Genomic DNA, 13,092 nt, shown 5'->3' on the forward strand with positions numbered 1-13,092 from the left:
TGAAATAGATTTACAATCTTTGGTTTGTCAAATACTAAGAGCCCGGATTCATTTGGACGATATGAGAGGATCAATCATTTCATATGAATAATTGATTTTGAAAATGGTTAATTCATCATGTTACAGAATGTCATTTTTTTTTTACTGCCGATGAATGATTGGGTGTGATGGCACCCACTAAACAATTTAGGGGCTAACATTACAGAATTCCCTATAGTTCTGCCTCAAGTAAAGACGATTAGACGTCAAAGATTGGGGGGTGGCTTCTTCTAATCACCTAAATGACATTTGGGATAAGGGATGTATTTTTTGTTTATTTCTTAGGTGTGCCCATTACCTTAGCTTTGGTAAAATACTATAGAAAACTTCTGCCCGGTGAAACAATGAATATACGTACAATATCGATACTGAATCACATCACAAGCACAAACCACCGAGAGCACATTGACAAGACAACGACACAATATCACAAAACGCCTCCACTTTCCATATTTAGGGCTGGCTGGTATATGTATAGTTAGGGGATACTTCTTATGACGGAATTAGCAAAACTTCTGGATTCTTTCACCCACACAGCAACAGCTGAGAAGACAGGGGAAGTTCCCCAAGGGAAAAACCAGGTTGGGTGATATGGACAGTGGGTTCATATACTATTACAGTTCCTGTTATGAGAACTTACATTTTTTTCTTTAAGTTTCACTGTCACCATTGTGTCTTAGAGTGAGAAGGGAACATATACAAGTTAGGCTCAAAGTGACAAGATAAAATCTCTCGGAGTGAATTTGCACCAAGAAGGAGATCACACAGATTTGTGCAATGAATGGAGCTTTCGGTCTTCTCTGCTTATATACCGACGCCTGATGTATTAAATAATGGTGATTATTTCGCCGACAGCTTTTTTTTTTCCAGTCTCTGCCATACATGTGCACATTCAGCTTGGCCGAGCACGCCTTCACTTTTGTAAGAGAGAGTAGAACAAGCCGATGTCTAGAGGCAGTTTATCTCCTATGAGGACAATAGTGGTTTTTCACTTTTAGCAAAGTGGACCCCAAACGTTTGCAGGCATGTAAAGGAAAACTGGATGCTTCAGAGATGACGTCCATCAACGATGCAGCCAATCACTGAACTCAATGATAGTCATGGTGATGCACGCTGTCAACATGACGGCACCACCTCAGTCAACACATAGAAAAGGGAGGAAGGGAGCAGTGTTGGACTGGGCAGGCAACGGCCCACCAGTAACCAACTCCAAGGGCCCCACATGCAAACGTGACATTATCCTCAATCATAAATGTTTATAACAATGAACTGGGTAGATTGGTAAATGAAAAAGATGTTGTCTTTGTTTGAAAAAGTGGCCCACCATCCTCTTATATGAGCAGTTCTTGGCACAATATACGTGAATCACTAAGTATAAAGGGGCCCACCGGAGGATTCTACTGTGGGTCAGTCCAAGCCTGAAAGGGAGTGAGGAACTGTAAGTATTTCAGGTTCACTTTGATAAAAGTGAAAAACCCATTAAGCAGTGGAATCATTTATCATTGCACACAAAATTTTCAGCCGGTCCTACGATGACTTTTTTTTCATAAAGTCTATGGAGGGCTTAAAAGTTTTTTACAAATTGAAGAGTGAACCATAAAAGATAGGGGTTAATATACATTATGTAATTAAGTCAATTCTTAAAGTGTTTTAATTGCCCATGGCCATGGGAAGCTTGTCCATCATCGAAGACATGGATGTAAACTTGCTGATAATGATAAAACTTGAACAAAATCGGTGTTTCCTTTAAGAAACTTGGGGTTTCCATTCAGTTTAAACAGCAAGAGTTGCTAATGGCTTGATTTGTGGGCATTCACAAAGGTTCACAAAATGCCTTACACCAGCACAACTGACCTAATATGCCAAGTTAGCAGAATTGGGTGATATATAGCAAAAGGTCAACAGATATCTCCTGACGTCTGTAGGTAAAACACAGTTTAATACCAGTTGTGCACTCTGGATATGATTTATAATATTTTTTATATATATATACTGAATGCGAAAACGGGACTCTGAAATGTCCCAGTAGAATAGAGCGGTACCTTTGCCTGCACCCTACAGCTTCATTCATTGTCCATTGGACTGCAGGAGATAGCCAGGCACTGTACTCTAACAGAGAAGTTCAGAGAACCATTCTCATTCTCAGTTTATGGGTCCAAATAGTTGTAGTCCTCCCCATCAATAAACACAATCGTCACACTATTGGATAGTGGATCCACTACGCAACGGGCTGGGCTTACCCTTGAGGGATGAGACTAAGCGGAAGCGGCTACCTGGTTCTTTACTAGAGTCTATGATGGTGAAGTCACGCTTGTGTTGCACATAGCCACAAGGTACCACTCCAGAGCAGTCCACGGTGCTGCAACAGCTGACAACAAGGGTCAAGGACACAGGTATGAACTTGGAGTGTCAAGCAGGACAGAATCAGGATCTCTGGCAGAATGTATACTGGGGCTGATACTAACTAAATGGTTTCAGGTTCGCGTGCAAATTCAGACTGGTTGGGTCCAGGTAGAGGATTAGGTTCTAGTAGGGCGGGTTCAGGATTACAGGACAGATTCTAATATTGGGTAGCAGAACAGGAACCTGACAACGAACTAGTAAGTACACAACGAACTAGATACTGGAGTTGCCCAGGCACCTCCCTACAGGGGTGGGTGCCTTAAATACCTGATGCCTCCCAGCTTTAAGCTGGAGACACCTCCAGAGGTTGCACATTGCCCCTTTAAGAAGTGGGGAGCACACACCAGAGCAGGTAGCACAGCTGAGCAAGCGTGGTGGTAAGCTTGTCGGCATCTCTGTTGAGGGGAGAGAGAGGAACCAACCATGCAGGGATGCCAGCATTGCAGTTACCACCTAAGCTGCAGATAGCCAATTTCCTGAGTTTGGAATAAGCCCTTAAATGGTTTGGGCCATTTAGTTTTATCGCTTTTAACAATTGTACATCTCAATTGTCCCCCATCACTAGTGGTCTCATTCTGTTTAATTTAATCTACAGTGTGCACAACTAGGAAAAAACATGGTACATCTTACAGCAAATACAAAAAGCAGTGACATACAAAGCAGGCAGCGGAGGTACTTACCTGGGGTCATCGGGATTGTCCACTGGACCAAGACTTTAGAAGCAGAAAGAAAGTGGGAGGCATGCAGTAAGCAGCAGCAGGAAAAGTGCAGAAAATTCATTTATAGCATCAAACACAATACAGCAAGATCCTTCCCCTTCCCATAGCAGCCGGAATTTAATCTTAAATTCCAAAAATGCATTAATTAGAGCTGTTAATTCCTGGCTGATTAGAAAGGTCAGCATGCCAAGCGAAAACCAACGTGAAGACCCTTTCAAATGTATTGACAATTGGCCAAACCAGCGTTAATAATAACGCTTGTTCCCGATCATTGCCATGTGTAAATGTGCCACCGTCCAGCTGATGAGCGAACATAACCTTTGATCATTGGCTGATTGGATCGTTTATGCGGAAAATATCCGTCGGCGGCACATCACCCGTGTAAACGGAGGATGTGCTGCCGGCACTATGCAGTGCATGGAGACAGAACAAATGTAATAATCCCCATACAGTCTCCTTACAGTTTATGTCCATCAGTGTAAAAGGTGCACGTTGTGGATAGCTTTAGAATCCACCACCTGAATAATTGCATTAATATAATTTATGAATAATATAAATGCTTTACACACGTTATCAAGTTTTGCCAGTTTTTAATCGTAGATTTCCAAGAAACTCTGAAACTTTTTTTTTTTTCCCTTACAGCAGACTTTGATTCATGACCGAGCTCTGAGCTACCCCCGGCCGCTGTCTATCGTTCTGCATTCAGAACTATTACAGTCATTTTTAAAAACATTATTGTATTACTTTGTAGAAAAAAGGAGCACTATAGGGGATATGTGTCAAAATGACTCCATTGGGCAGAAGAAAAATGGATTTTGCCTTTATTTTGTGCCGGAGGCACTAGAAGACTCACTAATCTTGTTTGTGACATTTGACTTGCCTCTCAGGGATGGAGGTTAATGGCTGGACTCATCAGTCCATCATCTCCTGCATTACGTGATCGCTGAAGTTGATAAATCTCTAAAGGCATTACAAAAATTAAACTGATAAGGTCTATAGACGTGTCGTCATAATCCTAATTCATTGTAGAAGCACGGGCAAAGCATCACACCTCCGAAAATCCGTCTGTGTGTATCGGTGCTAAGTATTTTCTTGTCTGCTCTGAGGTCTGATTAAAGGGAACCTGTCACCCCAAAAATCGTGGGTGAGGTAAGCATTATCTGTAATGCTGTAGATAAGCCCCCGATGTTACCTGAAAGAGGAGAAAAAGACGTTAGATTATATTCACCCAGGGGCGGTCCCGCTGCTGGTCCGGACGGATGGGCGTCTCTGGTCCGCTGCGGCGCCTCCTATCTTCATTCCAAGACGTCCTCTTCTGATCTTCAGCCACGGCTCCGGAAAGGTCAGAGAGGCCCGGCGCCTGCGCACTGCAGTACTTTGCTCTGCCCTCAACAGGGCAGACAAAGTACGCCTGCGCCGGAGCCGCGGCGTGAAGACCAGAAGAGGACGTCATGGAATGAAGATGGGAGGCGCCGGACCCGGACCAACAGCGGGACCGCCCCTGGGTGAGTATAATCTAACGTCTTTTTCTCCTCTTTCAGGTAACATCGGGGGCTTATCTACAGCATTACAGAATGCTGTAGCTAAGCCCCTGATGCCGGTGGGCTTACCTCACCCGCGATTTTCGGGGTGACAGGTTCCTTTTAACTTTAGGGACTTGTCAGGCATCTGGTTATGTTTTTTTGGTGGCTGGTATTGAATACATTTTGGCTGATTTGGGGATCTTAATTAAGGGGGATTTCCCACAAAGTTAATTTTAAAGTTGATTTCCATACTTCTTGGAATAATAATAAGTTCCATAATTGGATGTGTTTAAAAAAAAAATGTTCTTGTGCCGAGATAATCTTATAAATGTGCATCTGCTGTGTAATGTGTAAAAGCTGTGTCTGACCGTGCAGGAACATGGTCTGATCATACCACATCTCCTGGGCAGGGGAGGAAGCAAAAGAGTATACAGTCTTTGCAGCAGGGGATCGCAGCGGATTATTTTTTATGAGATAAAGCACTTTCACTTCTTGGTTTAAAAAAAAAAAAATGTTTTAGCTGAAAGAATTATTTGCGAACCCCTGCTGTAATGTCTGTTTAGTTTTTGCTTTTTCCCCTTCCCACGAGCTGTGGTATATGCCGACTGTTAATTGGAGCAGCTCTGCATGGTCAGACACAGCATTACACAATACACAGCAGGGGCACATTTTTAAGATTATCTTAGCATAGGAACATTTTTTTTTCAATACATCCAATTGTGGAACTTATTATTTATTCAAAGATCTATTGATTAAAATGTATTTTGCTCGTGGGACAACTCCTTTAAACTATATAGACACCTTATTTTAAACGATATAGGCACCAAAGCGTGACAGCTGCATAGAAATCTATGAAGCGTCAGGCTTTGGTCGGCAGAGCCACTGGCCAGTCCGCGCACTGCATTCTGATTTTTATGGCCATCTGACCATGCCCTCACGTGGATCAATATGGAAAATCAGTTTAGTACAACTACTTTATATTATACAACCTTTTCCATCAAATTATGATAGTAAAATGTGCGCAGCTCTAGAATACACTCATGCACCCGGCGATATCCTTGTTGTAAGGATCAGCTCCACCACGTGGCTTGTTCTTCCCAAGAAGCACCACATGTAGAGGAGATTATAGAGCTTTATGGAGACACCATAGGTGGCATACGGAGTGCTCACCCATCTATACTATAAAATTAAAGGGGCTCCAAGTGCCAATTTTACAGGAGGTGCACATGCGACTTTGCCATGTGAATGTCACGGACCCTATTTTTAAAATTGTGCTAGAAAACTAGGATGTTTCCAGGGTTTAGACTTAACGTAGTCGAGAGGTTGGCCAAAACTAACCAAGAGCACAGAGGGCATTTAGTGCATATTCTCAACGATGGCCACGGGTGCAGACCCTAACAAACCATCAGTACTACAGTAGGTTGTTAGTTTGCCGCTCTCTACTATAAACCTTCTGCCAAGGCATTTTGTGACTCCTACTCAACAATCTGCTGTGATTGCAGCACCCGTCATCCGGTGATAGATTCATATCGTATTGTCCTAATAGAAGCCATATTCTCCTTTAAACATTGAGGACCCCTTTTACAGCTATTCAAAAGGTTTACAAAGACCAGATACACAGACTTCCCTATAGAAAGACAAGGACACGAGATAATCTCCATTATTACGCCGCTGGACTGCTTGTCCGTGATAACGGGTTGTATTGTCCCATTCACTAGGTGACGCATTACACTTAAGATGATGACAGTGATTCACACGAGCGGAAGAATCGATGGATGCGCTGAATGTAACAGGGAGATGACAAAGATTTGGGGATACGGGGGGGGGCGGTCTATGTATCGGCTTCATTTTCATGAACATTGATAACAATAGTGGCCAACAATGGATTTGATAACAGCGATGGGGAATGAATGAGAGACGTATTCTCACATCTGCAGACCGACATGTGCAGGCAATGATCAAGCTCACAGAGATGGAACAGGCAAAATGTCGAAAAACACCCGAAGTGAAGCGTGGATTGGGCATGTGTGGACATTTTACTTACTCAGGTATCTCATTAGTCAGGTGGCTTGAAAACAAGGAAACAACATGGACACATATAAGACAGAAGACAGACGTGTGAAACAGACTGACATCTACTTGCACATTAAAGGGAATACCATCACTTACTGATCGTGTAAAGTTCTAGCACCGCTTCACTTATATTACTACCTGTAGCTTCTGAAAAGTATCCAACACAAAAAAGTCTCCCAATTATCTCCAGATGCAAAGAGAAAATGCATTTCCATGATTTATTTTATATATAAATATATTATTTATTTTTGGGTTGTTTTTTTTTTTTTTTTGCACATGCCATTAGTATCTGATCAAAGAGCAAAAATGCCCCTTTAATAAAATATCTATGAACATGTATTACCCCCTTTTCTACATCCATAACCACCAGCATTTCTATGTTGGCTGACCATGCATACATGTTAAAGGGGTTGTCCAGGTTTGGGGCTCAAATTCTGCAGTCACTCTGTGACTGCAGACTTGTGGATCCTCACATTGCGCGCTGTCAGGATTTTTCACGCCGGGAGAAGCGGGTGGACATGTGACTGCAAGTATGCGATTTGCATAGTTGCTGCCACATTCCAACTAGACGTTTCCGGCCTTACTCAACTCACTTGTATTGAGCAAAGCTGCGCATGTCTAGTTGGCATGTGATTGCATGTATGCAATTTGCATTCTTACAGTCACGCGCTCGCCAGATCCCAGTGCCGGAGAATCCTGACAATGACCACTGTGAGGGATCACAAGTCTGCAGTCACATGGAATGACTGCAGACTTGAGTTCCAAGCCTGGACAATTCCTTTACTGCTTGATACAACTCTACTGGAGATACAGAAACTACACATTTTGCACAGGTAAAATCCACCATAATATCTACAGCATAAATCTGCAGCGCCGGCAATTTGCGCTGCTTTTTTTTTTTTTTCTGTAACATCTGCATGAGATTATTTAAAAAATCTTCATTCTTGATGCTGGCACTGTAAAATACATTGGATTATCTGTCTTGGTGCCTTTATGGACGTGCCATTAAAGTGCTGCAGTTAGTGGACACCATGACTTGGATATTTAGAGCATAAAAGTTACTTAATGGTCATTTAAAAGAAAAATTCACAAAAACAAAACGCAAAAAAATAAAAGTAATGTATAGATATATTCCCTTTAATGGTTCAGTCCGGGAGGCAGCACATACTGTGTGGCATATGTTGCAGTGCGCAGCAAATGATCACAACGTGGTTCTAGACAAGTACGGGATGTAAAAATAAAACAAAAAGATTTCCACAGCGTCCATGTCTATATGACATCGTATTCTCAATTCTCTCCTTACCACCATGTAAGACTTATTACTGGAACAGATCCAAAGTCTTAATATGCAGCTATGAATTCTGCTGTTTGGCATCATGTATGAACCTTCCTAAAGTTATGTACAAAACGCTTATATTCATGAAGGGTATAAAATATAGGAACACTCCAGCAATTCCCTGGAGATTGTTGGGAATCACATACCTTTGTATTTTTTCTGTTCTCACAGTCAGAAAACTAAATCTGAGAAACTTCAAAGTTGGAATGGTTTGTAGTCTTAACACCACCTATCCTACGTAATATCCGATATGTTCCTCTAGGCCAGGGGCTGAGTTATTTGTGACTAGTGAGATCTAAAATGCTTATTTCATTTGCGTTTTGCTTGTTTGGCTTTATATTAACTGATCTAAAATATGAGGCAAGTCTACAAGAGCTGCGGACCCTTTTATAAAACGCTGATACCCAGAATTATCAGAATTTCGTGGGCCGAATCTATGGCTATGGGGCCTGGTAGTTCCCAAAGTAAAGGCTGCCATTGAAGAAATCAAGAATCCAACAAGATGTAATGCCTTGTGTTTTTCTTAAAATAACATGCATGTTAATGGAACAGTTGAAGTATCGAACAATGGTTCTTCCATGTTTATGGCAACCCCAGGGAGAGATGTACCTTTTGGTCACTGCATTGTGATATTCCAGGTAAGTCTTGCCATCAAAGGACACAGCTTCAGAGTCTCCCGCTGCCTTTTCAATGATAACTGTGGAAAAAATGACACCCAATAATTTATAGCAGATAAATGTAACCGTGGAATAAAAGTACAATGTATAAAGGGGTTTCCGGGATTGTAATATTGATTGTCTATCCTTAGGCCCTCAATAACTGGTAGGTGACTCAAGACATCCCCGACGATCGTGCTCCGGCACCGCGCTATACATTTCACTGTTGCTTTTGCCTGGTATTGAATGTGCAGATCAGAATTTAAGAGTTACATATGTGTGAATGTTTTATCTAAGCAATACATTTTACTAAATAACCATTTAGTGTATGGAAATATTCTCATCTGCCCTTACTTTGGAGTTCATACTATTTAGGACAGACCAGCAAGCTTTAGTTCTCATTGCCCCTTTTGTGTGACATACAGCTCTACAGACCCCAGTCCATAACATCCGACCATACTGCCCCTCAGTGCACAACATCATCCGACCCCATTACCACCCCAGAGCATAACATCTGACCCCATTGCCACTCCAGTGCATAACATACGACCCCATCGCCACCCCCAGTGCATAACATCTGACCCCATTACCACCCCGAGTGCATAACATCCGACCCCATTGCCACCCCCAGTGTATAATATCTGACCCCATTACCACCCCCAGTGCATAACATCTGACCCCATTACCACCCCCAGTGCATAACATCTGACCCCATTACCACCCCCAGTGCATAACATCTGACCCCATTACCACCCCCAGTGCATAACATCCGACCCCATTGCCACCCCCAGTGCATAATATCTGACCCCATTACCACCCCCAGTGCATATCATCCGACCCCATTACCACCCCCAGTGCATAACATCATCTGACCCCATTACCACACCCAGTGCATAATATCTGATCCTATTACCACCCCAGTGCATAACATCCATCCTCATTACCACCCCAGTGCATAACTTCCGACCCCATTGCCACCCCAGTGCATATCTGACCCCATTACCACCCCCAGTGCATAACATCCGACCCCATTGCCACCCCCAGTGCATATCTGACCCCATTACCACCCCCAGTGCATAGCATCCAACCCCATTGCTACCCCCAGTGCATAATATCTGACCCCATTACCACCCCCAGTGCATAACATCATCCGACCCCATTACCACCCCCAGTGCATAATATCTGATCCTATTACCACCCCCAGTGCATAGCATCCATCCTCATTCCGACCCCATTGCCACCCCCAGTGCATATCTGACCCCATTACCACCCCCAGTGCATAACATCCGACCCCATTGCAACCCCCAGTGCATATCTGACCCCATTACCACCCCCAGTGCATAACATCCGACCCCATTGCCACCCCCAGTGCATAATATCTGACCCCATTACCACCCCCAGTGCATAACATCATCTGACCCCATTACCACACCCAGTGCATAATATCTGATCTTATTACCACCCCCAGTGCATAACATCCATCCTCATTACCACCCCAGTGCATAACTTCCGACCCCATTGTCCCACGGTGTATTAAATCCCGCCCTTTTTACTCACATTCTATAACAACCGTCCGTTGTGAAGGAATGACTGGTATTAATGACCTCCCTGATAGCAGCCACCGGGGTAAGTCCGTTCATGACATTTCTTCCCCTGAATCTTCCCCATCATCTAGGAGTGATGTTATTGAGAAGGAGAAGTGGAAGGAACCACAGTAACTCAGCCACAAAATAACACCCCCCCCGTAATATTACAGAGAGGGGGGCCGAGTGCTAGTAAGGAGCAGAGGGCAGAAAAGTCACCACTGTTCTGCTGACTCCATAACTGCAGGGTCCAGACCTCCTCTGTTATAACATCAGCACAAACACTGTACCCCCGCTGGAAGCTTCATGGCCGAGCAGCTGTATGTAGCCGTACATCACCAAACACAATGCTAAGCCTCGGATGGAGTGTTGTAAAGGCACCACCACTAGACTCTGGAGCAGTGAAAACATATTCCATGGAGCGACGGATCACAAGTCTGGGTTTGGCAAATTCCAAGAGAACGTTACCTGCCTGTCTGCATTGATCAGCTGTAAAGTTTGATGGAGGAGGGATGACACTATGGGGATGTGTTTCAGGGGCTAGTACTTGTAGTGCAGGAAGATATTAATAGTTCAGCATAAGACATTATGAACAGCTTTGTGAGAACAGTTTGGGGAAGGCCATTGTTCCGAGTCACAAGGTCCATACAAACATGGTTGGGGGAGTTTGGTGGGAAGAAAATGACCGATCGGACCTCAACCAAATACAACACATTTGGGATGAACTAGAATAGAGATTGTGAGCCGAGCTTCTGACATCAGGGTCTGACCTCACAAATGCTCTTCTGGATGAAAGGGCAAAAATTCCCGCAGAAGCCTCCAAAATTTTTACAAAACCTTCCGATAAGAGTGGAAGCCGTTCTATCTGAAACGGGGGACCAGCTCCATATTAATGTCTATGGGAGCAGAACGGGACATCATAAAAGCTCGAGTAGGAGTAATGTGTAGTATCCCAGGACTTCGGTCCATTTACTATAGGTCAGATTTTTCCAGCTATCTGCATTATGTTTCCTGCTCTGCTTAATCTTAATATATTTAAGTACTAGTTTATTTTCTAGGCAAATTCTCCATTTATAGTTTTTTTTTTCTTTCCCCACAATCCTTTCATAGAACATTTGACAATAACGAATCTGTTTATTCCACATTTTAAATGCTAACTCCAAACAGGAGCGGAGTCTAATAAAAGGCGTCCTGCTCCGCTATTCACGGACAGCAAATATAACAAGAAACATCATCATGTCAATCGCTCGCTGCTGCTCCGGCCCACACAAGCCATTCACCGCGTGATATCGGAGCCGAACACACATCTCATCTTTAGGAAAAGAAACGGCAAACCGACAGTGTTGTCCTCTATTACGAGAGCCAAGCAGTTTACTCATGGGCAATTAAGATCTGTGAGTGGTGATACAAATGACGGAGGGTAACCTACTTCGTGTGCCGAAATTGGTAAAGCTCTGGACTACCAAAACGCAAGGTATAACGTACCAGCAGAAAGAAAGCTAATATTAAGGGTAAATTAATCCCATCCATATGACCTATAAAGGCACATGGACGCCATGAAATTGGACCTCTGTGATCCAGAACATAGACCTGCTTCAGCCCTAGTGCACCACCTGGTATTACACAACCGGCCATACATGTGAGTGGTATATTATGTAACATTTTTCCCTGTAGAAAATGCTGGTTACCCCCATAATAATAGCTGATCACCAGTGTCAAAAATGTCAGACCCTCACCGGCTTTATTATCACATTGAAACGGCCTGACAGATGATTTGGAGGAGATGAGCATCACTCCAGTCATTGTATAGGAGGAGGTGAGCTGTAACATCACCTGTTGTGAATGGTGGATCCTATGTCATCTACTGTATATAGAAGTGTGATCAGTCATTGTACAGGAGAAGGAGGTGAGCTGTGACATCACCTATTATGAATGGTGGATGCTGTGTTATCTACTGTATATAGAGGTGTTATCAGTCATTGTACAGGAGGAGGAGGTGAGCTGTGACATCACCTATTGTGAATGGTGGATCTTGTTATCAGCTGTGTGTAGAGGTGTTATCGGTCATGCTAATTCTGCCTCTGATTATAAGAAAACAGATCCCCCTATTCCCCCATATACAGGAACGCTTTGCACGACTGAATGTTCTCTTGTTCTGTAGAAGAGAGACGCTACCAGAATTATCTTCCCACCAAACAAAAGGATTGGCCTATTGAACTCCAACCACCTAATCCTTATATCCCCTGACAGTCTGCCCGGGGACAGCTGGAAGGCCCCATGCATAAGTTTGGCCGACTTATCTAATGTATATGGGGCCTTTAGACATAGCGATATGTAAGGTGTAGTGATGAGCGAGTATACTCGTTACTCGAGATTTCCCGAGGACGCTCGGGTGTCCTCCGAGTATTTTTTAGTGCTCAAAGATTTAGTTTTCATTGCCGCAGGTGAATGATTTACATCTGTTAGCCAGCTTGATTACATGTGGGGATTCCCTAGCAACCAGGCAACCCCCATATGTACTCAGGCTGGCTAGTAGCTGTAAATCATGCAGCTGCGGCAACAAAATACTCGGAGACCCCCTGAGCATGCTCGGGAAATCTCAAGCAACGAGTATACTCGCTCTTCACTATTAAGGTATAATATGGTATGGCAGACATCTTTCAGGACATCTTCCTCAATAATCTCATAGAAGAAGAACATAACGTTTCTCTCCTTTACAACTACATATCCATTTTGGATCAGATAGACTCTAAGTTTAGT

The 13,092-nt window shown here is 43.4% G+C and overlaps 1 protein-coding gene and 1 long non-coding RNA gene across 11 annotated transcripts in view; one reads left to right on the forward strand and one right to left on the reverse strand.

Moving 5' to 3' along the window:
• Positions 1 to 13,092, forward strand: part of LOC138651735 (uncharacterized) — a 106,564-nt gene that overhangs the window by 82,554 nt on the left and 10,918 nt on the right. The window lies entirely within an intron of this gene.
• Positions 1 to 13,092, reverse strand: part of AGRN (agrin) — a 626,510-nt gene that overhangs the window by 10,004 nt on the left and 603,414 nt on the right. For 5 of the 10 annotated variants that reach the window (XM_069742173.1, XM_069742172.1, XM_069742171.1 and 2 more), the window contains 3 exons: positions 8,703 to 8,790; positions 6,729 to 6,752; positions 3,123 to 3,155 (listed from right to left, as the gene is read on the reverse strand). In XM_069742173.1, coding sequence (XP_069598274.1) covers positions 3,123 to 3,155; positions 6,729 to 6,752; positions 8,703 to 8,790 — 145 coding nt within the window. The remainder of the gene's footprint in view (positions 1 to 3,122; positions 3,156 to 6,728; positions 6,753 to 8,702; positions 8,791 to 13,092) is intronic. The other 5 variants (XM_069742177.1, XM_069742176.1, XM_069742175.1 and 2 more) reach the window with 2 other exon arrangements.

This window comes from Ranitomeya imitator, chromosome 10 (genome assembly GCF_032444005.1).
Source record: "Ranitomeya imitator isolate aRanImi1 chromosome 10, aRanImi1.pri, whole genome shotgun sequence".
NCBI lineage: Eukaryota > Metazoa > Chordata > Amphibia > Anura > Dendrobatidae > Ranitomeya > Ranitomeya imitator.